The sequence below is a fragment of the Bufo gargarizans genome, chromosome 1 (genome assembly GCF_014858855.1).
Source record: "Bufo gargarizans isolate SCDJY-AF-19 chromosome 1, ASM1485885v1, whole genome shotgun sequence".
In the NCBI taxonomy this organism is placed as follows: domain Eukaryota; kingdom Metazoa; phylum Chordata; class Amphibia; order Anura; family Bufonidae; genus Bufo; species Bufo gargarizans.
In genome coordinates this window covers 580,241,343-580,268,682 of record NC_058080.1, presented here as the reverse complement: position 1 = coordinate 580,268,682, position 27,340 = coordinate 580,241,343, and the positions used below count along the sequence as shown (strand labels likewise).

Sequence of the window (27,340 nt, the reverse complement as noted above, 5' to 3'; positions counted from 1 at the left end):
GTGGTCTATATTTGTGTAGGGGGTCTGCAGTGTGATCTGTATTTGTGTAGGGGGTCTGGAGTGTGGTCTGTATTTGTGTCGGGGGTCTGGAGTGTGTTCTGTATTTGTGTAGGGGGTCTGGTGTATTTTCAGTATTTGTGTAGGGGGTCTGGAGTGTGGTCTGTATTTGTGTAGGGGGTCTGGAGTGTGGTCTGTATTTGTGTAGGGGGTCTGGTGTATTTTCAGTATTTGTCTACAGGTCTTATATAAATGGGTGATGCCTGAAGGAAATAACAGTCCTAAAGCTGCCGCTTTGTGATCCCCTCTTCGGAATCTCCCTCATGTCCTGTCAGAAATGAGCTGCTATAATGATTACAATAACTCTATAGGAAAGCTGCCGACACTTCATTGCACCGGTCCGTGAGTCCTTGGTGCAGGTAACTTCTCTCCATGGCTCTGTCTGGTCCATCCTTTTGCATCACTGGAGCTCCGCATATAACGGCAGCCCTCTCAGGTAGGGTATGAGAAGCGCTGACCGGTAAATGTAGAAGCAGCAGCCGTGGACCCGGGCAGTGCGGGCACCGACAGCTCCCGCCTCAGCGGCGAGGCCACGCCCACAGCCGTTATAGGCAGCGGCTCCCGCTGAGCCCCGCACTCAGCTGTGCAGTCCCAGGATGGGAGAGTGGCCCTCACCTCAGGACTCCTCGCCGCCCCTCCAGTGACTCCCCATGGACGCAGCAGTGGAGTCTGATATTGTGTGGAGGAATATTACAGCAGCACTGGGGGTAAGCACTGCGCCTGCATACCGCCCTTTATCACGAGGGTCCTGATGCTTTTCTGCTGTCTTCTTTAGCAGATTCTAATATGGGAAATGTCCAATGTAAACAGCAAATATCATATCAAACCCAGAAATAATCGGGACCCAGACCTAGTTCTCATTGCTCCAGTGACAGATCAGGAAAGCCTTTGTGAAGCCACAGGTTGTAGTTGTGCTAGGATCGGAGCAGTTCTCTGCACTGTCAAGATACGATCGTAATCGTGAGCAGATCTTTGCCCGATTCTTTGTCCTGTTTAATATAAGTACTAGTCTTTATCCTTGTGAAGGCCATGGATGTGTGTGCTGCTAATGGGTTGGTTTAAAGGATAAGTCTGCCTGGTCCTGGTCATTTCTGTGGGATTCAGAGTGATATGAGATAGATAGATAATTGGACGAGAGATAGATATAGATAAATATGAGATGATACATAGCTAGTAAATAGATGATAGATAGATGAGATAAATAAATAGATGGATGGATAGACAAATAGATAATTGGACGAGAGATATAGATAAATATGAGAAGATACATAGCTAGTAGAGAGATGATAGATGAGAGAGATAGATAAATAGAAGATGACAGATGCATAATGAGATAATAGGTAATCAGATAGATAGGTACACAGGATATAGATGGATAGAAAATAGATATTTGATAGATACATAGATAAAGATAGGTAGACAGCTATGGAATAGATAGATATGAAGTAGACAGATTGATTGATAGATTAGACAAATAAAAATAAATAATCCGGCACTCCAAAATGAGATCCAATGTGAAATGTTTATTGCAGCGTTTCAGCTCTGTCCTCAGAGTCTTTCTCAAGCAAAGTGCGTCAGACTTGGGGAGAGTTATACAGACGGACCCTTTCTGTGCTGGTCTGTGGTACCCCCCGCACCGCCGGAGGTGTCGGATTAGGAACGTCCTCCAGCATAGGGGGCATAAACTGAAAGCCACCTGCTTCGCTGTAGATTTCTGGCTTCATTTGCACCAGAAAATGGGCATAAATGAAGATACATTTACCACGCCCCTTCACACCCTTACCACGTCCCCTTTCCGAAAAGTGGGGAGGGTGGCGTAAAAACTACTCTTAGTGAGAAAAACCCCCATAAAGCCGCATACAAGTAGTTTGCAACTTTTTGACGGCACTTTTCTGGCGTACATATTATACAGCAAGCGTGTCAGTGACATCATCAAGAGGAGTCATTTATAAACATACATGACATGAATCTATAGATGGCATACACAGTGACCCTGATGTGTCGGGGTGTGTATAATGCTCTGACTTTACTTCGCAGTCTCTTTGGCGAGTAGCTGTATTCCTGCCCCCAAATTGGGAATCGATTTTTATAATCAGTTTATTGGACTAGCTGAATATCATTTGGGCATTTCTATATATTGGACATTAAAGTATAACTGTAATTTTTTATTTATTTTTTTGAGTATTGGATTGTGGTGATTAATATCTCCTTGGTGGCCCTATTTCAGCTTTTCACTGTGTACTCAATTACCCCTTAATTCCACAGTTTTGTTCCCTGTACTGCCTATTTTTACCTGTGCTTAAAATCAGGTTGCTATGCAGGTTCTATGTGTTGAAAAGGAAGCACTGAGCCTGCAAGGTCACATTACAGACAGCCAGGGACTATAAGTAAATGATTAAAGCCAGGTCCTCCCCAGCAGCTGATAACAGTGCCTGGGCTGTGTGCACTTCTCCCTGTCCCTGCGCTTGGCAGACGCTCCCTCACTCAGCAGAGCTGGAGAATGCAGAGCCGAAGCAGCGCAGACCAGGGAAGGGAGATCTGCCGTCTGCTCAGTGTATAAATGAAAGCAGCATGTGGTAAGAGGACCCCTTTGTGCTGCAGGAGATTAACCCTTTAGGGTGGAGGGCTCTGGTTACTGACACTTTTGGGGGGCTATTGTTACTGGCTAGTGAGGGCAGGCGGGATTAGCCTCAGCGTGAGGGCAGTGGCGGCCATCTTAACTGAATAGTGAAATTGCAGTTTTATGCAGACTGGTTGCTAAGGGCTGAATCTTATTAAATATGGGGTAAGTCAATCTAATAGTAACTGATTCTGGAATATCATGTTATTAGTAACTACATATATGAAAATTGAAATTAGGGTCTAAGTGTGACAGTTATCCTTTAATGGTCACTATGTATCATTATGTGATCTATATATTTATGTCATGTATGTTTCTAAATGAATCATCTTCATTATGGCATTGACACACACTGATAGATGGATAAATATGAGATGATAGATAAATAGATAGATGGATAAATATGAGATGATATGTAGATAGATAGATAAACTCAAAGAAATTCCACGGCACTCCCAGGGATGTAAATCAAAAGTGACGTTCTTTAATCACCAAAGAGAAAGGTCCCAGTAAGAGGACTGAAACGTCTCTTTGGTGATTAAGGCCTCTTTCACACGACCGTATGGGTTTTTCAGTATTTTGCGGTCCGTTTTTCACAGATCCATTGTTCCTTTTTTTGTTTCTGTTGTGTTTCCATTTCTGTTCCGTTTTTCCATAAGGCATATACAGTATACAGTAATTACATAGAAAAAATTGGACTGGGCATAACATTTTCAATAGATGGTTCCGCAAAAACGGAACGCATACGGAAGACATACGGATGCATTTCCGTATGTGTTCCTTTTTTTGCGGACCCATTGACTTGAATAGAGCCACGGAACGTGATATGCGGGCAATAATAGGACATGCTCTATCTTTCAACGGAACGGAAATACGGAAACGGAATGCATACGGAGTACATTCCGTTTTTTTTTTGAACAACCATTGAAATGAATGGTTCCGTATACGACCGAATACGGAACGCAAAAAACAGGTTCCCTACTCAACGGCCGACACGCGGAATCACGACACATGTTTACATATACATACACCATATAGATGCAACATAAATACACCATATACATGGTACACATACATAAATACACCATATACATGGTACACATACCCCATAGTAGTGTCATCCGCAGATCCCCCTATAGCAATGTCATTCACAGATGTCCCCATAGCAGTGTCATCCACAGATGTCCCCATAACAGTGTCATCTAGAGATCCCCATAACAGTGACATCCAGAGATCCCCATAACAGTGACATCCAGAGATCCCCTCCATAACAGTGTAAACACAAAAGGGGTTGGTCAGCACATCCCAATATGCAGGTGCACGCTGCTATGACTGGAAGTAAAACAACACAACATATAATGCAACATCTCTCTGCGAACCAAATAAAGTACAAAAACATATTATAATGCTAATAAAGTAGAGATGCTTGGCAAATACATTTTGTACAAAATTATTTGTGCCCGTCTGCCGCACGTCAAGGTGATCTCTGTAAGACGGGAACCTAACACTACATTCTACCTGTACCTGTACCTACCTACGATCTTCGCATTGGGATGTGCTGACCAACCCCTTTTGTGTTTCCATTGTATTTTGCACTAGAGGTGTGGCTGACTACAGTCGGTCGTGCACTCCTGACCAGCCTGTCTGCCTCATAGGCTGATTTTAATTAGCATGAGTTTAAAGCTTAGACTGCTCTTCCCCACTCACTGGAAGCCCCTGACACCAGGAGAGGTATGGAGTGGGTAGTAGACTCGGCATGCATGTTGGTACTTGCATCCCCTGTATTCAATGGAGGCCATTTTGGCGCCAAAAATGATAAAAATCAAAGGGGACCTAGCATGCATGTGGAACGTACACCCCCTGAATTTCATGGTCGCCGTCATGGCACTTAAAGGGGTTCTGCACTTTGTTTTAACTGATGATCTATCCTTTGGATAGATCATCAGCTTCTGATCGGCGGAAGTCCGACACCCAGAACCCCCGCCGATCAGCTGATTGAGAAGGCCGCAGCCTTCTCACTGTTTACCGCCCGCCCACTGACGTCACGACTAGTATCAACTAGCGTGGGCAGGGCTAAGCTCTGTTCACTTGAATTAGGTAGGTACAGTTAGAACGTAGTGTTAGGTTCCCGTCTTACAGAGATCGTAGGTAGGTACAGGTACAGGTAGAACGTAGTGTTAGGTTCCCGTCTTACAGAGATCGTAGGTAGGTACAGGTACAGGTAGAATGTAGTGTTAGGTTCCCGTCTTACAGAGATCACCTTGACGTGCGGCAGACGGGCACAAATAATTTTGTACAAAATATATTTGCCAAGCATCTCTACTTTATTAGCATAGCATAAGCATTATACAGTAATATGTTTTTGTACTGTATTTGGTTCGCAGAGAGCTGTTGCATTATATGTTGTGTTCCCTCCATAACAGTGTGTTATCCACAGATCCCACATAACAGTGTGTGATCTACAGATCCCAAATAACAGTGTCCTCCACAGATTCCCCATAACAGTGTCAGCCACAGACCACCATTAGTTCAAAACCCACCAAAAGCACACCTTTTGGTTCAAAATATTTTTTTCTTATTTTCCTCCTCAAAAACCTAGGTGCGTCTTATGGGCAGGTGCGTCTCATAGGGTGAAAAATACGGTACTGCAAATTTCATACTCCTCCTCGGGTAAAAATATTCCTCAAAAATGGTCGGAGGAGTATTTTGACTCTTCTGGAAAAAATTTAGTGCGACCTCTGGTTAGGACACTTCTAGCAAAAAAGTGATCTGTTTTGCCCTGGGGATAGAAATCATCATTGCATGAGGCCTGTGCACAACATGACTCATTTTTCTCTAGGCGACATCATCTGTTGCTTCTATTAACGTCTTACTGACTGGCTTAGTATAGACAAGATGTTACTAACTTACTAATGCTGTCTAATAGCTAGACAATGTGGACTTAGAGGAGAAGCTGTAGTCATCAGAACTTAAGACCCCCATCTACATTTGTGTATTGTAGGCCAAACTCGCTGAGAACGGTGGGTTTGGCCGACATTTATGGATAGCTCCCAACCAGGGGTGGATTGGCCATAGACCTTACAGGGAAATTCCCAGTGGGCCGATGCCTCACGGGTCTGCCTGAGCCCTCCTCACAGCCAGCCAGTATTTTGTGATGCACTGTGGTATTTGGTGGCTCTGTTGGGGTGGTATAATGTGCCACAATATGGTATTGCAGGCTCTACCTTTCATCAATTTAGACCCGACTACAAAATGGGACCACTTTTAGTATTTTTTCCAGGGCCACTTTAAGTTCCCAGTCCGCCCCTGCTCCCAATTGTCCACCAACAGATGATGCCGGAGGAGAGAGTTCTCCGGGGAGATAAGCCACCATCAAATTTGTCTGGTTTCGGCTTTTTCCTCTCTTCCCTAGAATACACCTACACGTTCAGCCAAGCCTGCCATGTATGTGTATGAGGGAGCCGGCCCGGAGGGGAGTCGGGAGAGATAGCTGTTGGCCAAATGATTGTTTGTGCGACAGCTGTTGAATGTGTATGTCCAGCTTTAGATACACCAAATTTATTACAGTCGAGGAAGGTTTATCGAGATTGGCGTTTCCTGTGCCAGTCTTGATCTTTTAATAAATTAGGCTCCTCCGTAGCTCTCAGTGCCCCAGGAAGTCAGTAGTAATATTATCATTTACAGCGGTTTCTGGTATAAATTGCATTAAATCTGTCTGCCCCACCTCCTGATAAGCCCCGCCCCTTTATCACCGTTTTAGAAAACTGTTGAGAAGCTCAAACAGTGGCACATTGTGGGCAAATATGGCGTGCACCATAGTAAAATAAGTCCGCACTATTATGTGCCCTTGATATTAGACATCGGAGAGATTTAGGGTACTTTCACACTTGCGGCAGGACGGATCCGACAGGCTGTTCAACCTGTCGGATCCGTCCTTCCGCTATTTTGCCATGCCGCTGGACCCCCACTCCGTCCCCATTGATTATAATGGGGACAGGGGCGGAGCTCCGGCAGTGCATGGCGAAAGGCCGCTGGACTAAAAGTCCTGCATGTCCGACTTTTTAGTCCGGCGGCCTATCACCGCGAACTGCCGTACTGCGCCGGAGCTCCGCCCCAACCCCATTATAGTCAATGGGGACGGAGCGGTGGTTCGGCGGCACATCGAAATAGCGGAAGGAAGGATCCGACAGGGTGAACAGCATGTCGGATCCGTCCTGCCGCAAGTGTGAAAGTACCCTTATTAAGCTGAACGAGCCAATTCTGGCTTGTAGATGCCTACATTTATTGTGTTTTGGACACTTTTAGCACCTGTCTCGACAAAAGTGTATGGCTTAGCGGGAAAGGGGTACAGCTACATAGCAATTTTTGGCGCGACAGGCGTCCCTACTCAATTATCGCCGTGTAGCAGGGCAGGCAGAGAAATAAATGGGGTTGCAGCAAGACTCGCATGTTTGCTGGGACTGCAATCCCAGACTGGCAGAGAAATCCAGCAGTGTTGGATTTTTTTGCGGTGCTGGGGTCACGATAAACATGCGTGTAGCGCTGCGACCCCATTCATTTCTATGGATGCCCTGCTACACTGCAATACTTTGGCGGGCAAAATCAAGGTGTAGTTGTACCCTTCAGATATATCAACCACAGCACCAAACTTTTGGTTTAAAATAAGCCAACCACTTAGTGGTGTAAAGTTAGACAACAGTGTCAAATGTATCACCCAGTATGACCCACTTTGATAAATCTAGCGCAAGTTTAGACTGTCTATAGTCTAAAGCCTGTATTACACTGCAGATAATCTCCAATGAGCATTTGCTCATCGTCCAATGAAAATCTTATGATGTCAGAAAATGATCGTCTTCAGGTGGCAGATCGCGGTGTCTAATTACGATCTGCCGCTGGTAAACCACTATACAGCATGGGGATGAGCGATGGCATATCGGTCGCTTTTCCTCACGCATGCAGAGGAGATCGCTGCAGGTAATAGCAGTGGTTCCCTCCGTTAGCGAGCAGATGATTGCCGGAGAAGAACGCTTCTCTCCCGACAATAGTCTGCCACATGGTGTGTAATACTGCCTTAAAGGTGTATTCTCAGCACGCTGTCCACTTCCTGGCTTCGGCACTCGGCAGGGGGCGGGCTCCATCTTGATTGAAGTCTTCTGCCGGCCGGGCCGCGCGCAGTACTGAACGCGCATGCGCCCTGTTGACTTCTTCCTGGCAAGTATACTATACTGACCAGGAAGAAATCACCATAGCGCATGCGCGGCCTCGGCGTGCGCTTTTGGGATTGAGCGCGGCCGGCTGGGAGAAGAGAAGAAGTCGTCTGTGCACGGCCACCGCGATTCCTGAGAAGAGCGGTGGCCGTAACCAGGGGAGACGGAAGACAACAGTCAGGTAAGTATATGCTTATTTTCTTCTAAGAGGAATTTGTTAATTAATATATTTAGAAAAATGATCACTGTTAAATCATTAACAGATTTAACAGTGATCATTAAGATGGGAATACCCCTTTAAGAGGGTAGTGTGTTGTGAGGGTAATAGTTGAAGTAACTTTTATATAGGAAATAGGAAAAAGAACAGACAGCAGGTGGCGCTATACAGATACATTTTATGGAATATGTCATTGGCTACACAACATTTTTAATTACATGCAATTACAAAAGTATTCCGATCCAGGTGCTGGTTTGAAAACTGTGGAATCATTTTCATGGGATAAATTAAATCTGACCACCTAGCCATGGTCCCTTTTCTAGACTCTCTACAATAGACTCTATTGAGGCACAAAAATAATCTAAAACTATTAATAAATGTTGCATACATGAAATTGTGCCTCATTTTGAGTAGTAAATCCGCCCCATAACACCAGTCTGAGGGCTTGTTCACACAACTGTGTGCTGTTGACGCAAATTGCGGTCCACAATCCACGGGCACCGGCCGTGGGGCTGCCGCATGCAGATTGCGACCCCATTCACTTGAATGGGGTCTGCAATCCGTCCTTTCCTCAAAAAGATAGAGCAAGTTCTATCTTTTTGTGGTGCGGGGGCATGAAACGGAACTCTGTAGTGCTTCCGTTCCGTGGTTCCGTTCCATTACGCACCACATCTCCATAAATCTGCCTGGTCCTGGTCATTTCTGTGGGATTCAGAGTGATATGAGATAGATAGATAATTGGACGAGAGATAGATATAGATAAATATGAGATGATACATAGCTAGTAGATAGATGATAGATAGATGAGATAAATAAATAGATGATAGATAGACAGATAGATAATTGGACTAGAGATATAGATAAATATGAGATGATACATAGCTAGTAGATAGATGATAGATAGATGAGATAAATGAATAGATGATGGATAGACAGATAGATAATTGGACGAGAGATATAGATAAATATGAGAAGATACATAGCTAGTAGATAGATGATAGATAGATTAGATAAATGAATAGATGGATGGATAGACAGATAGATAATTGGACGAGAGATATAGATAAATATGAGAAGATACATAGCTAGTAGAGAGATGATAGATGAGAGAGATAAATAGAAGATGACAGATGCATAATGCGATGATAGATAATGAGATAATAGGTAATCAGATAGATAGGTACACAGGATATAGATGGATAGAAAATAGATATTTGATAGATACAGATAGGTAGACAGCTATGGAATAGATAGATATGAAGTAGACAGATTGATTGATAGATTAGACAAATAAAAATAAATAATCCGGCACTCCAAAATGAGATCCAATGTGAAATGTTTATTGCAGCGTTTCAGCTCTGTCCTCAGAGTCTTTCTCAAGCAAAGTGCGTCAGACTTGGGGAGAGTTATACAGACGGACCCTTTCTGTGCTGGTCTGTGGTACCCCCCGCACCGCCGGAGGTGTCGGATTAGGAACGTCCTCCAGCATAGGGGGCATAAACTGAAAGCCACCTGCTTCGCTGTAGATTTCTGGCTTCATTTGCACCAGAAAATGGGCATAAATGAAGATACATTTACCACGCCCCTTCACACCCTTACCACGTCCCCTTTCCGAAAAGTGGCGTAAAAACTACTCTTAGTGAGAAAAACCCCCATAAAGCCGCATACAAGTAGTTTGCAACTTTTTGACGGCACTTTTCTGGCGTACATATTATACAGCAAGCGTGTCAGTGACATCATCAAGAGGAGTCATTTATAAACATACATGACATGAATCTATAGATGGCATACACAGTGACCCTGATGTGTCGGGGTGTGTATAATGCTCTGACTTTACTTCGCAGTCTCTTTGGCGAGTAGCTGTATTCCTGCCCCCAAATTGGGAATCGATTTTTATAATCAGTTTATTGGACTAGCTGAATATCATTTGGGCACTTCTATATATTGGACATTAAAGTATAACTGTAATTTTATTTTTATTTTAAGTATTGGATTGTGGTGATTAATATCTCCTTGGTGGCCCTATTTCAGCTTTTCACTGTGTACTCAATTACCCCTTAATTCCACAGTTTTGTTCCCTGTACTGCCTACTTTTACCTGTGCTTAAAATCAGGTTGCTATGCAGGTTCTATGTGTTGAAGGACGGAGGACGCAGAACCACGCAGCGTGCAAGGTCACATTACTGACAGCCAGGGACTGTGTGTAAATGATTAAAGCCAGGTCCTCCCCAGCAGCTGATAACAGTGCCTGGGCCGTGTGCACTTCTCCCTGTCCCTGTGCTTGGCAGACGCTCCCTCACTCAGCAGACTGGGACAATGCAGAGTTGGAGCAGCGCAGACCAGGGAAGGGAGATCTGCCATCTGCTCAGTGTATAAATGAAAGCAACATGTGGTAAGAGGACCCCTTTGTGCTGCAGGAGATTAACCCTTTAGAGGGAGGGCTGTGATTACTGACACTTTTGGGGGGCTATTGTTACTGGCTAGTGAGGGCAGGCGGGATTAGCCTCAGGGTGAGGGCAGTGGCGGCCATCTTAACTGAATAGTGAAATTGCAGTTTTATGCAGACTGGTTGCTAAGGGCTGAATCTTATTAAATATGGGGTAAGTCAGTCTAATAGTAACTGATTCTGGAATATCATGTTACTAGTAACTACATATATGAAAATTGAAATTAGGGTCTAAGTGTGACAGTTATCCTTTAATGGTCACTATGTATCATTATGTGATCTATATATTTATGTCATGTATGTTTCTAAATGAATCATCTTCATTATGGCATTGACACACACCGATAGATGGATAAATATGAGATGATATGTAGATAGATAGATGGATAAATATGAGATGATATGTAGATAGATAGATAAACTCAAAGAAATTCCACGGCACTCCCAGGGATGTAAATCAAAAGTGACGTTCTTTAATCACCAAAGAGAAAGGTCCCAGTAAGAGGACTGAAACGTCTCTTTGGTGATTAAGGCCTCTTTCACACGACCGTATGGGTTTTTCAGTATTTTGCGGTCCGTTTTTCACAGATCCATTGTTCCTTTTTTTGTTTCTGTTGTGTTTCCATTTCTGTTCCGTTTTTCCATAAGGCATATACAGTATACAGTAATTACATAGAAAAAATTGGACTGGGCATAACATTTTCAATAGATGGTTCCGCAAAAACGGAACGCATACGGAAGACATACGGATGCATTTCCGTATGTGTTCCTTTTTTTGCGGACCCATTGACTTGAATAGAGCCACGGAACGTGATATGCGGGCAATAATAGGACATGCTCTATCTTTCAACGGAACGGAAATACGGAAACGGAATGCATACGGAGTACATTCCGTTTTTTTTTTTGCGGAACCATTAAAATGAATGGTTCCGTATACGACCGAATACGGAACGCAAAAAACAGGTTCCCTACTCAACGGCCGACACGCGGAATCACGACACATGTTTACCATATAGATACCGTACCATATAGATGCAACATAAATACACCATATACATGGTACACATACATAAATACACCATATACATGGTACACATACATAAATACACCATATACATGGTACACATACATAAATACACCATATACATGGTACACATACATAAATACACCATATACATGGTACACATACATAAATACACCATATACATGGTACACATACATAAATACATCATATACATGGTACACATACATAAATACACCATATACATGGTACACATACATAAATACACCATATACATGGTACACATACATAAATACACCATATACATGGTACACATACATAAATACACCATATACATGGTACACATACATAAATACACCATATATACACTACACACATATCACCCAACTTTTAAAAAGCCTAAGGAGCTAAACTATGGAATGGCAGCGCTCATCTCCAGCTGCCGCTGTAGTTTTAACCACCGGATCTGGAGAACCTGAGGGACCTGGCTGAATCCCATGCCTGGTTAGATAGAAATGAGATGATAGATAGATATAGATAATTAGATACTACATATACAGTACTATCTAAATGGCTCTCTTCTCACTGAAGAGACACAGTACGTCAAGGTCACGCTCCTTTTTGGACGAGTGTCTGGTTTGACTGACTTGAGCTAATTTGTTACCTCCCCCTCCCCCACGGAGCATTGCCAGAAAATAAGTCTTCATTTTCCCACTGGTTTCTTCAGTGAGAACCACCTCTCAGCTCCATCTAAGGCATCTCATCCAGCTTAGTAAATCAGCTGATCACTTCCACCAGGGTAAGCATGCCCCTTTCTGGAGAGTGTTTTAAATGGAATTGTTTAATACATTTGGTGCAGGTCACTTGTTAAACTCCCTGGAAAAAGTCTAAAGCGTACCAATACGCCTTAGACTTTTTCCTGCTTTTCATCAGCGTAGGACGCGCTGTGAACAATGCAGGTTAGAAAAGATTATACAACAGTGAGCGGGGCCAGTGCATTATACTACAGGGATTGCACCAGTCCCCGCTGTCATTCCTAATCCAGATGCCGGCCCCCAGCCCCTGTATTGGGGGTCATTCACACTCCAGAGACACTGTTATGGGGGGGGGGATCTGTGGATGGCATATAGCATAGGATGCTATATATGTGTCAGCCACAGATCCCCCCCATAGTAGTGTCATCCGCAGATCCCCCCATAGCAATGTCATTCACAGATGTCCCCATAGCAGTGTCATCCACAGATGTCCCCATAACAGTGCCATCTAGAGATCCCCATAACAGTGCCATCCAGAGATCCCCATAACAGTGCCATCCAGAGATCCCCTCCATAACAGTGTAAACACAAAAGGGGTTGGTCAGCACATCCCAATATGCAGGTGCACGCTGCTATGACTGGAAGTAAAACAACACAACATATAATGCAACATCTCTGCGAACCAAATAAAGTACAAAAACATATTATAATGCTATGCTAATAAAGTAGAGATGCTTGGCAAATACATTTTGTACAAAATTATTTGTGCCCGTCTGCCGCACGTCAAGGTGATCTCTGTAAGACGGGAACCTAAGGCTGGGTTCACACCTGAGTGTTTTACAGCTCGTTCCCACGTGCTGTAAAACGCTCAACAAGGAGAAACCAATGCTTCCCTATGGGAATGGTTCTCACCTGGGCGTTTTACAGCGCGTATGATCGAGATGTAAAACGCCTGACGCCCCAAGAAGTACATCAGCTTCTTTGGGGCGTCTTGTCACGCGTTCCCGTACATAGACTTTCGGGAACGCGCGACAATGGGCGTTCGCTTGTCTCTGTATGCGTGATTGCAAACGCCGGTACAATCACGCATACAGAGCGCTCCTTTGAGAACGCTCAGGTGTGAACCCAGCGTAACACTACATTCTACCTGTACCTGTACCTACCTACGATCTCTGTAAGACGGGAACCTAACACTACGTTCTACCTGTACTACCTAATTTTGTACAAAATGTATTTGCCAAGCATCTCTACTTAATTAGCATAGCATAAGCATTATAATATGTTTTTGTACTTTATTTAGTTCGCAGAGAGATGTTACATTATATGTTGGGTTGTTTTGTTTCCAGTCATAGTAGTGTGCACCTTCGCATTGGGATGTGCTGACCAACCCCTTTTGTGTTTCCATTGTATTTTGCACTAGAGGTGTGGCTGACTCCAGTCGGTCGTGCACTCCTGACCAGCCTGTCTGCCTCATAGGCTGATTTTAATTAGCATGAGTTTAAAGCTTAGACTGCTCTTCCCCACTCACTGGAAGCCCCTGACACCAGGAGAGGTATGGAGTGGGTAGTAGACTCGGCATGCAAGTTGGTACTTGCATCCCCTGTATTCAATGGAGACCATTTTGGCGCCAAAAATGATAAAAATCAAAGGGGACCTAGCATGCATGTGGAACGTACACCCCCTGAATTTCATGGTCGCCGTCATGGCACTTAAAGGGGTTCTGCACTTTGTTTTAACTGATGATCTATCCTCTGGATAGATCATCAGCTTCTGATCGGCGGAAGTCCGACACCCGGAACCCCCGCCGATCAGCTGATTGAGAAGGCCGCAGCCTTCTCACTGTTTACCGCCCGCCCACTGACGTCACGACTAGTATCAACTAGCGTGGGCAGGGCTGAGCTCTGTTCACTTGAATTAGGTAGGTACAGTTAGAACGTAGTGTTAGGTTCCCGTCTTACAGAGATCGTAGGTAGGTACAGGTACAGGTAGAATGTAGTGTTAGGTTCCCGTCTTACAGAGATCACCTTGACGTGCGGCAGACGGGCACAAATAATTTTGTACAAAATATATTTGCCAAGCATCTCTACTTTATTAGCATAGCATAAGCATTATACAGTAATATGTTAGTGTACTTTATTTGGTTCGCAGAGAGCTGTTGCATTATATGTTGTGTTCCCTCCATAACAGTGTGTTATCCACAGATCCCAAATAACAGTGTCCTCCACAGATTCCCTATAACAGTGTCATCCACAGACCACCGTTAGTTCAAAACCCACCAAAAGCACACCTTTTGGTTCAAAATATTTTTTTTCTTATTTTCCTCCTCAAAAAGCTAGGTGCGTCTTATGGGCAGGTGCGTCTCATAGGGCGAAAAATACGGTACTGCAAATTTCATACTCCTCCTCGGGTAAAAATATTCCTCAAAAATGGTCGGAGGAGTATTTTGACTCTTCTGGAAAAAAAATTGTGCGACCTCTGGTTAGGACACTTCTAGCAAAAAAGTGACCTGTTTTGCCCTGGGGATAGAAATCATCATTGCATGAGGCCTGTACACGACATGACTCATTTTTCTCTAGGTGACATCATCTGTTGCTTCTATTAACGTCTTACTGACTGGCTTAGTATAGACAAGATGTTACTAATGCAGTCTAATAGCTAGACAATGTGGACTTAGAGGAGAAGCTGTAGTCATCAGAACTTAAGACCCCCATCTACATTTGTGTATTGTAGGCCAAACTCGCTGAGAATGGTGGGTTTGGCCGACATTTATGGATAGCTCCCAACCAGGGGTGGATTGGCCATAAACCTTACAGGGAATTTCCCAGTGGGCCGATGCCTCACGGGTCTGCCTGAGCCCTCCTCACAAGCCAGCCAGTATTTTGTGATGCACTGTGGTATTTGGTGGCTCTGTTGGGGTGGTATAATGTGCCACAATATGGTATTGCAGGCTCTACCTTTCATCAATTTAGACCCGACTACAAAATGGGACCACTTTTAGTATTTTTTCCAGGGCCACTTTAAGTTCCCAGTCCGCCCCTGCTCCCAATTGTCCACCAACAGATGATGCCGGAGGAGAGAGTTCTCCGGGGAGATAAGCCACCATCAAATTTGTCTGGTTTCTGCTTTTTCCTCTCTTCCCTAGAATACACCTACACGTTCAGCCAAGCCTGCCACGTATGTGTATGAGGGAGCCGGCCCGGAGGGGAGTCGGGAGAGATAGCTGTTGGCCAAATGATTGTTTGTGCGACAGCTGTTGAATGTGTATGTCCAGCTTTAGATACACCAAATTTATTACAGTCGAGGAAGGTTTATCGAGATTGGCGTCTTGATCTTTTAATAAATTAGGCTCCTCCGTAGCTCTCAGTGCCCCAGGAAGTCAGTAGTAATATTATCATTTACAGCGGTTTCTGGTATAAATTGCATTAAATCTGTCTGCCCCACCTCCTGATAAGCCCCGCCCCTTTATCACCGTTTTAGAAAACTGTCGAGAGGCTCAAACAGTGGCACATTGCACATTATACTTTATAGTCAATGGGGACGGAGCGGTGGTTCGGCGGCACGGCAAAATAGCGGAAGGAAGGATCTGACAGGGTGAACAGCATGTCGGATCCGTCCTGCCGCAAGTGTGAAAGTACCCTTATTAAGCTGAACGAGCCAATTCTGGCTTGTAGATGCCTACATTTATTGTGTTTTGGACACTTTTAGCACCTGTCTCGACAAAAGTGTATGGCTTAGCGGGAAAGGGGTACAGCTACATAGCAATTTTGGGCGCGACAGGCGTCCCTACTTAATTATCGCCGTGTAGCAGGGCAGGCAGAGAAATAAATGGGGTTGCAGGAAGACTCGCATGTTTGCTGGGACTGCAATCCCAGACTGGCAGAGAAATCCAGCAGTGTTGGATTTTTTTGCGGTGCTGGGGTCACGATAAACATGCGTGTAGCGCTGCGACCCCATTCATTTCTATGGATGCCCTGCTACACTGCAATACTTTGGCGGGCAAAATCAAGGTGTAGTTGTACCCTTCAGATATATCAACCACAGCACCAAACTTTTGGTTTAAAATAAGCCAACCACTTAGTGGTGTAAAGTTAGACAACAGTGTCTGAAGATGCCACAAATGTATCACCCAGTATGACCCACTTTGATAAATCTAGCGCAAGTTTAGACTGTCTATAGTCTAAAGCCTGTATTACACTGCAGATAATCTCCAATGAGCATTTGCTCATCGTCCAATGAAAATCTTATGATGTCAGAAAATGATCGTCTTCAGGTGGCAGATCGCGGTGTCTAATTACGATCTGCCGCTGGTAAACCACTATACAGCATGGGGATGAGCGATGGCATATCGGTCGCTTTTCCTCACGCATGCAGAGGAGATCGCTGCAGGTAATAGCAGTGGTTCCCTCCGTTAGCGAGCAGATGATTGCCGGAGAAGAACGCTTCTCTCCCGACAATAGTCTGCCACATTGTGTGTAATACTGCCTTAAAGGGGTATTCTTCGCACGCCGTTTCATACTTACCTGCTCCCGGCGCGCTGTCCACTTCCTGGTTTCGGCACTCGGCAGGGGGCGGGCTCCATCTTGATTGAAGTCTTCTCCCGGCCAGGCAGCGCGCTGTACTGAACGCGCATGCGCCCTGGTGACTTCTTCCTGGCAAGTATACTATACTGACCAGGAAGAAATCACCATAGCGCATGCGTGGCCTCGGCGTGCGCTTTTGGGATTGAGCGCGGCCGGCCGGGAGAAGAGAAGAAGTCGTCTGCGCACGCACAGCCACCGCGATTCCTGAGAAGAGCGGTGGCCGTAACCAGGGGAGACGGAAGACAACAGTCAGGTAAGTATATGCTTATTTTCTTCTAAGAGGAATTTGTTAATTAATATATTTAGAAAAATGATCACTGTTAAATCATTAACAGATTTAACAGTGATCATTAAGATGGGAATACCCCTTTAAGAGGGTAGTGTGTTGTGAGGGTAATAGTTGAAGTCACTTTTATATAGGAAATAGGAAAAAAAACAGACAGCAGGTGGCGCTATACAGATACATTTTATGGAATATGTCATTGGCTACACAACATTTTTAATTACATGCAATTGCAAAAGTATTCCGATCCAGGTGCTGGTTTGAAAACTGTGGAATCATTTTCATGGGATAAATTAAATCTGACCACCTAGCCATGGTCCCTTTTCTAGACTCTCTACAATAGACTCTATTGAGGCACAAAAATAATCTAAAACTATTAATAAATGTTGCATACATGAAATTGTGCCTCATTTTGAGTAGTAAATCCGCCCCATAACACCAGTCTGAGGGCTTGTTCACACAACCGTGTGCTGTTGACGCAAATTGCGGTCCACAATCCACGGGCACCGGCCGTGGGGCTGCCGCATGCAGATTGCGACCCCATTCACTTGAATGGGGTCTGCAATCCGTCCTTTCCTCAAAAAGATAGAGCAAGTTCTATCTTTTTGTGGTGCGGGGGCACGAAACGAAATCCACGGAAGCACGTGTATTGCGGACCTGCCGTATGCGGGCCGCAATGCAGCAACGGAAGGGCAACGGCCGTGTGAACAAGCCCTGAAACTGATGATTCCTGGAGCAAAAGGTGGGAAATTTGATAAAAGGTGTGCACCTCTTTAAATTTGGTGCATCTTGAACTAAAACTTGCGCTAATATTTGCACAATTTTCTTTCTATATTAATGATAAGGACAGTTTCTGGTGATGCCCCCTCCCAGTTATCCCTGCCCACGTTTCTTGCCACTCTTCAGAACTGTCGAGAAATGTCACAAATTATCATACCATGATTTTCTGTCCTAAAATGAATAAATTCCCTCCGTACCAAGAAATGTTCTGCCAACTTTTTTAGGATTTTTTATTTTGCCATCTCATTTCCTTCATCACCCCCCACAGCGGTTGTTAGTGGCAGCAGTGATGGTAAGGCTTCATGCACACAACCGTTTTTTTTTGTGGATCCATTGTAATAATGCCTATCCTTGTCTGCAAACTAGAAAAAATAGGACATGCACTAATTTTTTGGGCGGAGCAACGGAACGGACATACTGATGCGGACAGCACACCATTGAAATGAATCCGCAAAAAACACGGAAACACGGACACGGAAACAAAATACGGTCGTGTGCATGAGGCCTAACCTTGATGATTTTCTATTACTAAGCCCTTCTCCAGTACGTAGGGTGAATCCATACCAGATATAGCGACTTGTTACCTGACATTGGGGTCATGCTTAGCTATACAACCTATGTAAAAAGTTACTCATGGTGAAGTCCGAATGACTGACACACACATTAAAACCATCTATATGGTATAGGTCCATCTTTTGCTACCAAAACGTCTCTGACCTGCTGAGGCATGGACGCCACAGACAGATGACAGATCTCTGCACTCTGCATTGAGGCATCTCTGCAGGTGGAGGCAGTCAGTCCTGCTCACATTTTAGGAAAGGTTGCTGGCGGCCGTTTAAAATTTTTCCCGGAGAACCTCTTTAACTATGCCTCAGCTCAGCATGCATGTTGTTATGCCCCTGAGCGACTGCAAACTAAACAGGAGCCTATTTACAACAGTGTGTCCATCAGCACCGTTCTCTATTATAGAGTTTGTATTAAACGTTACAATACTATGTCCATCAGCACTGTTCATGTATATTGTTATTGTGGTTACTAATAGGAAGATTTTCCTCTTCTGCAGGTGTACAGTAATGTGAAATGGATACAGGTGATTACGTCTATGCTAAGGTAAAAATAAAACGGAAATCTATAGTAGTATTATTTCCTGGGTTAGTGCCATCGATTAGATTACCAGTCATTCTCTTCTAGGATGTGCTTTCAATAATACTAATACAATCATTTATATAAAAATATGGCAAATTGTCTTGTTTTTAACATGTGATTGCTTAGATAATTCACTGTACTACTTATGTTGTGTATTATGTCAGGGCGTGATTATCGTATCCTACTGTAGAGCCTAAATTTGCCAGACCCGGAGGCAATTGTTAGTCCTCCAGCTGCTATTGCACCCCACAAATTCTTTAAGGGGTAGGGGAGATAGTCATTGAGGAACCCCCTCCTCTTGTATAACCGCTTAAATGCTGCTATTGACTGCAGCATCCAAGGGGTTAAGCAGCCTGGCTCCCACTGCCCATAGCACAAACACAACTGCGGTGCCTGCTCCATCCTCCCCACTGCACTTCAATGAACTGTTATGTCATGGTGCGGGGGGGTGTTAAAGGGGTGTTCCGAATTCTGCAAAAATAAAGTTATGTCTATATTTATAGAATTTTAAATAATTTCTGTAGCAATTCCTCATGGTTTTCAATATCTCGCTAGCTGTCATTCTATGTCCTGGCCATGTGATGGACAAAGAGGGGGTGGTCTGTTAGTAGACACAGCTCTGATACACACACTGTAACTGTAGTCTTCCATTGGGAGCAAACAAAGGGGTTGTCCCATTTGGACATTTATGGCATGTCTGAAGGATGTGAACCAACCCAAAAACAAAACCAATAACCCCAAAGAAAAGTGGGAGACACACATATAAAATATATGTGACCAAAGGCTGCACCTCGACGTACGTTTCACCTGACGAAGCCTTTCCAGGTGAAACGTACGTCGAGGTGCAGCTTTTGGTCACACGCTCTGGGTCCAGCATATCAGGGGTAATACATGTTTTGCTCAGTTAGTTGTTACATTTCTTTTTATATCTCCATTACCACCTGCACTTGGCACACTTGCCTCTGTCTGTATTGTACAGTTCAATGGCTATGTGCATATCTTAGGGCTCTTTCACACTTGCGTTCTTTTCTTCCGGCATAGAGTTCCGTCGCCGGGGCTCTATGCCGGAAGAATCCTGATCAGTTTTATCCTAATGCATTCTGAATGGAGAGAAATCCGTTCAGGATGCATCAGGATGCCTTCAGTTCCGGAACGGAACGTTTTTTGGCCGGAGAAAATACCGCAGCATGCTGCGCTTTTTGCTCCGGCCAAAAATCCTGAAAACTTGCCGCAAGGCCGGATCCGGAATTAATGCCCAGTGAAAGGCATTGATCCGGATCCGGCCTTAAGCTAAACGTCGTTTCGGCGCATTGCCGGATCCGACGTTTAGCTTTTTTAGAGTGGTTACCATGGCTGCCGGGATGCTAAAGTCCTGGCAGCCATGGTAAAGGGGAGCGTGGGAGCAGCATACTTACCGTCCGTGCGGCTCCCGGGGCACTCCAGAGTAACGTCAGGGCGCCCCACGCACATGGATGACGTGATCGCATGGCACGTCATCCATGCGCATGGGGCGCTCTGACGTCACTCTGGAGCGCCCCGGGAGCCGCACGGACTGTAAGTATACCGCTCCCCCGCTCCCCACTACTACTATGGCAACCAGGACTTTAATAGCGTCCTGGCTGCCATAGTAACACTGAAAGCATTTTGAAGACGGATCCGTCTTCAAATGCTTTCAGTTCACTTGCGTTTTTCCGGATCCGACGTGTAATTCTGGCAAGTGGAGTACACGCCGGATCCGGACAACGCAAGTGTGAAAGAGGCCTTATGCGGCCATCCCAGGTTTTTGGGTGGGCTAGTTTGCCTTGTGCTATTTGTACATTTTTTCATCTATCTTTCTGTGCATGCGACACACATACCAGTACATGTTACTTTGAGTGAACCTACAGTTCTCACAATTCTCATGCTGATGTATACCTAGGGCTGTGACATCTTTTTCCCTGCCAGTTGGGTGTTTGGGAGAGAGGTTGTATCTGACCTCCTCACATGAGGTCTCCCCCCCTCCTGTACACTTGTGCCTTATGTTTCATATATTGTTTGTTATGTGATCATGTCTTAATAAATGACATATCTTTTATATGTGTGTCTCCCACTTTTCTTTGGGGTTATTGGTTTTGTTTTTGGGTTGGTTCAGTATATTATACTAGACCCCAGTGTTATCTATACATTATATGTTAGTTTTTTCTTATAGGTTGGTCTAAATGTCTGAAGGATGTGCCATAAAAGTGTGATTGATTTGGGTCCCACCTCTGGGACCTGCTTCTATCTTAAGAGGGTTATCCCATGATTAATGTAAAAAAAGAAAATGCGATATCACTTTGTTTAGGACAGTCTCATCCTAACAAACTTAGAACCAGTCCTGTACCTCACATGGATCCAGAGATCTCTCCACTCATTGCTCTGCTAGATTTATTTCAAGCTGGCAGCTCAGAGGTCATACACTTTCACACTGGGGAGTGTCCTTTCTGCTGCAGCTGGTGACAGTTGAAGGATGGAACTGAGCATGTGCTTCCATCTCAGTGAGCAGGGCAGAGAAATTAGAAAAATTGCAAACAGCAGGTGGCGCCATACAGATAGATTTCAGTGAATAAGGCCTCATGCACACGACAGTTTTTTTTCACGGCCCGCAAAAACTGGGTCCGTGGGTCCGTGATCCGTGACCGTTTTTTCGTCCGTGGGTCTTCCTTGATTTTTGGAGGATCCACGGACATGAAAAAAAAGTCGTTTTGGCGTCCGCCTGGCCGTGCGGAGCCAAACGGATCCGTCCTGAATTACAATGCAAGTCAATAGGGACGGATCCGTTTGAAGTTGACACAATATGGTGCCATTTCAAACGGATCCGTCCCCATTGACTTTCAATGTAAAGTCTGGAGTTCTTTTATACCATCGGATTGGAGTTTTCTCCAATCCGATGGTATATTTTAACTTGAAGCGTCCCCATCACCATGGGAACGCCTCTATGTTAGAATATACTGTCGGATATGAGCTACATCGTGAAAATCAGATCCGACAGTATATTCTAACACAGAGGCGTTCCCATGGTGATGGGGACGCTTCAGGTTAGAATATACTGAAAAACTGTGTACATGACTGCCCCCTGCTGCCTGGCAGGTGCTGCCAGGCAGCAGGGGGCAGACCCCCCCCCCCTGTTTTTAACTCATTGGTGTCCAGTGGGCCCCCCCTCCGTCCGCTATAGATAACTCATTGGTGTCCAGTGGGCCCCCCCTCCCTCCGCTGTAGATAACTCGTTGGTGGCCAGTGGGCCCTCTCCCCTCCCACCCCCTCCTAATTAAAATCGCCCCCCTATCATTGGTGGCAGTGGTGAGTACCGATCGGAGTCCCAGTGTAATCGCTGGGGCTCCGATCGGTAACCATGGCAACCGGGACGCTACTGCAGTCCCGGTTGCCATGGTAGCTTAGCAATTTGTAGAAGCTTCATACTTACCTGAAGAGCTGCGATGTCTGTGACCGGCCAGGAGCTCCTCCTACTGGTAAGTGAAAGGTCTGTGCGGCGCATTGCTTATAGCACAGACCTGTCACTTACCAGTAGGAGGAGCTCCCGGCCGGTCACAGACATCGCTGCTCTTCAGGTAAGTATAAAGCTTCTACAAATTGCTAAGCTACCATGGAAACCGGGACTGCAGTAGCGTCCCGGTTGCCATGGTTACCGATCGGAGCCCCAGCGATTACACTGGGACTCCGATCGGTACTCACCACTGCCACCAATGATAGGGGGGCGATTTTAATTAGGAGGGGGTGGGAGGGGAGAGGGCCCACTGGCCACCAATGAGTTATCTATAGCGGACGGAGGGGGGGCCCACTGGACACCAATGAGTTATCTATAGCGGACGGAGGGGGGGCCCACTGGACACCAATTAGTTAACTACAGGGGAGGGAGGGGGGGCTGGCTACCAAGAAGTTAACTACAGGGGAGGGAGGGGGGGGGGGCGGCCGCACTGGCCACAAATGAGTTAAAAACAGGGGGGGGGGGGGGGGTCTGCCCCCTGCTGCCTGGCAGCACCTGCACAGTTTTTCAGTATATTCTAACCTGAAGCGTCCCCATCACCATGGGAACGCCTCTGTGTTAGAATATACTGTCGGATCTGAGTTTTCGCGAAGTGAAAACTCACCTCTGAAAAAGCTTTTATGCAGACGGATCTTCGGATCCGTCTGTATGAAAGCAACCTACGGCCACGGACACGGATGCCAATCTTGTGTGCATCCGTGTTCTTTCACGGACCCATTGACTTGAATGGGTCCGTGAACCGTTGTCCGTCCAAAAAATAGGACAGGTCATATTTTTTTGACGGACAGGATACACGGATCACGGCCTCGGCTGCAAAACGGTGCATTTTCCGATTTTTCCACGGACCCATTGAAAGTCAATGGGTCCGCGAAAAAAAACGGAAAACGGCACAACGGCCACGGATGCACACAACGGTCGTGTGCATGAGGCCTAACTCAGTGTTTTTTTTTTATTACATACAATTACAAAAGTATTCAGATCCAGGTGCTGGTTTGAACAATTTAGAATATTTTCATGGGGCAACCCTTCTATATTGAACCCCATCTCACACTGACATGAATGGAAAGAGCGATTTTCGCTGTGGGGCACCATGCTAGAAATAGGTGCAGGTCCCAGAGATCTGACCTACACAAGTCGCACATGTATGGCATATTCTGTGCTACCCCATAAATGTCCAAACCCCTTTTAAGGTTTTTACTGGTAGCAATGAAAGAGCTTTAAATCTATCAATTGATGCAGAAAGTAATGAAAGCCTGTGAACATTTTCATTATACTTACCTATTTTTCTGCGTTCCTGTGTCAGAGTTACCTGCTTATACTCATCAGGATCACATTCTGAATAACAAGGTGCTGGGTGGGTCCGTACATCATGTCACAAAAATCAGAGTGCTCATCTTAGCATATATCAGTGCTAGCAGCATGGATAGCTCTAAATACTTTAAATGCCATCATAGCATGCATACACTATCTAGTCTGACACTGCTTTCTATGTCTCCAGGCATAGTCAATGTCAAGAAATTCTCACAGTATTTGAATACTTAAAGACTCCAATCCAGGAGCCCAAATGTTGCATGAGTGCATAAAGACGTTTTCTGCATTATCTATCTATTTCATATCTATCTATCTAGAAAGAAGATACAAAACATTTCTTATCTTTCTATCTATCTACCTATGCCAGCAACCTGTCCTAGAATGTGATTCTAATGGCTCATGCACATGAACGTGTTTCCCCCTGCCCATGCTGGCGACCACAAATAGTGGCCCGCACTGCCTGGGCCCCGGACGTATGCCTGCTGTTTGCGGATGCAGACCCATTCCGCGATCCGCAAGACTTAGTCCGTACCACAAAAAGAACATGTTCTATTTTTTGCAGTGCGGAGGCACGGACTGAAATCTCACGGAAGCGCTCTGTAGTGCTTCCGTGGGTTTCCGCTCCGTGCCACCGCTCCATTTCTTGCAGATTGCAGGCTTGAATGGGTTCTCATTCGTGATACGGAGCGCACACGGCCGGTTCCCGTATATTGCAGACCTGCTGTTTGCGGGCTGCAATACGGGCACGGGCTGCACACGTTCATGTGCATGAACCCTTATGGACAGTGGGTGTGGACCCAGTGTGCCAGCTAACAAGTTTGGCTTTGGGCTAAACCTAAAGGTGTGGTCCTGGCGGTTCCTCGGTATTCACCCTTTAACTCCTGTACAGGGATCTAGACTTCACTGCAGGGAACCAAGTAGAACGCTACCTCCTGGAGTAGTTCTGGTGTAGTTGGGAGTCAGAGACACCAGTGCAAAGCACCAAGGACTCAGGCAAATAACGTAATCTGAACACAGTCCAAAGTAGGGCAAGGCTGAGTACTTGCATATTCCAAATAATTCCAAGGTTAGGGGAGGCTGAGTACATGCGTAACTCGGGTCACAGTTCCAAGGTCGGGCAGGAGGCAAGGAGCAGAATCAGTAGACTGACAAGGTATGGCACACAGGTATTCAGAGAAGCGATCACCTTTGCTGGTTACTAGAAACTAGAAAAGCTCAGATGAGGAGGTGGTTTCACAGCCCTGCTAAATAGGGAGGCTGATCCGCAACTTAACCAGAAGCTGAACAGGGGCAGGAGGAAGGGATTAACTCTTGCAGTGCTGAAGGAAAGTTCACAGAACACTAGTCCCAATTCACACAGGTAGAGTAGAGCAACGTCCGCGCCTGCCCGGAACAGCAAGACAGCTGTGGGAACAGACTGGTTGGCACTACTTGCAGAGCTGCCAAGGAGGGTGAGGTGGCAGCCTCACAACAAACTACTTTGCTCTACAATAAATGATAATGATGGTATCCTGCCTATGATATGCCATCATGGCTGAGCAGCCTGAGAGGAACACTCACCAATGTGTAATGTATGCAAGTGCCAGAGCACAGTGTGTAGTGAGGCAATGTCCCCTCACCTCCTAGGCAGCCCTGCAAGTGGAGGCAACAATCCTGCTCACATTCTAAGCCAGGTTGATTGCAGCAATTAAGTCATTCACCCCTTTAAGGGGTCTTTCACACGTGCGGATGCCGTGTGGGTAATGCTCTGCGTGAAAGAATGCCAAGCTGCGCTCTGGGCAGCAGAGACCCGGAGCATTAATATGATTGATAATGCTCTGTGCCTCTCTGTGATCTTTTTATTACAAAATCACAGTGACAACTTTATCTCGCTGTGATTTTGTAGTAAAAAGATCACAGAGAGGCACGGAGCATTATCAATCATGTTAATGCTCCGGGTCTCTGCTGTCCAACGCGCAACTTGGCTCTCAATCACGCTGCGGATGACACGCACGGCATCCGCTCGTGTGAAAGAGCCCTATGGCGAGAAGATAACCGCGCCCAGCAGAACTAAAATGTCAACTCCTACTATAACCAAGTCCCCTCATTTGCATATGAGGCGACAAAACAAACGGGGAGCACAGTGGGCGAACAGGGGGTCCTTTTGAAAAAAAAAAAAAGTGTCCGAACATCAGTGGCAGCAGCCCGATAAGGTAGTATAAGAATTGCACACACTTTTTTTCTGATGAAAGGTCCTCTTTAACCGCCTCCGGACCGCCTAACGCAGGTCCTCTGGTGGTCCCTTTTGCTTGGATCGACCACCAGAGGACACAGGCAGCTCAGTAAAGTAGCACTAAACACCACTACACTACACCCCCTCCTGTCACTTAACCCCTTATTAACCCCTGATCATCCCATATAGACTCCCTGATCACCCCCCTGTCATTGATCACCACCCTGTTAGGCTCCATTCAGACGTCCGTATGTGTTTTACGGATCCACAAATCCATGGATCGGATCCGCAAAACACATACGGACGTCATTGATCACCCCCCTGTAAGGCTCTATTCAGACGTCCGTATTTGTTTTACGGATCCATGGATCGGATCCGCAAAACACATACAGATGTCTGAATGGAGCCTTACAGGGGGGGGGGATCAATGACAGGGGGGTGATCACCCCTTATAGACTCCCTGATCACCCCCCTGTCATTGATCACCCCCCTGTAAGGCTCTATTCAGACGTCCGTATGTGTTTTACGGATCGACGGATCCATGGATCGGATCCGCTAAACACATACGGACGTCTGAATGGAGCCTTACAGGGGGGTGATCAATGACAGGGGGGTGATCACCCCATATAGACTCCCTGATCACCCCCCTGTCATTGATCACCCCCCTGTAAGACTCCATTTAGACATTTTTTTGGCACAAGTTAGCGGAAATTGATTTATTTGTTTATTTTTTTCTTACAAAGTCTCATATTCCACTAACTTCTTACAAAGTCTCATATTCCACTAACAGGTGTCAAAAAATAAAATCTCACATGAACTCACCATACCCCTTATGGAATCCAAATGCGTAACATTTTTTAGACATTTATATTCCAGACTTCTTCTCACGCCTTAGGGCCCCTAAAATGCCAGGGCAGTATAAATACCCCACATGTGACCCCATTTCGGAAAGAAGACACCCCAAGGTATTCGCTGAGGGGCATATTGATATATGTAAAAAGACACGCCAAAACACATTGCCCAACTTCTCCTGAGTACGGCGATACCACATGTGTGACACTTTTTTGCAGCCTAGGTGGGCAAAGGGGCCCAAATTCTAAAGAGCACCTTTAGGATTTCACAGGGCATTTTTAACACATTTGGATTTCAAACTACTTCTCACGCATTAGGGCCCCTAAAATGC

At 45.4% G+C, this 27,340-nt stretch overlaps 1 protein-coding gene across 2 annotated transcripts in view; it reads left to right on the top strand.

Moving 5' to 3' along the window:
• Positions 1–573: 573 nt before the first annotated feature.
• The window catches only part of TMEM116 (transmembrane protein 116), a 79,941-nt gene continuing 53,174 nt past the window's right edge, over positions 574–27,340 (top strand). Inside the window, exons 1-2 of one of the 2 annotated variants that reach the window (XM_044275794.1) lie at positions 574–764; positions 19,029–19,075. In XM_044275794.1, the coding sequence (XP_044131729.1) occupies positions 708–764; positions 19,029–19,075 (104 nt within the window). In that variant the 5' untranslated portion in view covers positions 574–707. The remainder of the gene's footprint in view (positions 765–19,028; positions 19,076–27,340) is intronic. The other variant, XM_044275793.1, reaches the window with a different exon arrangement.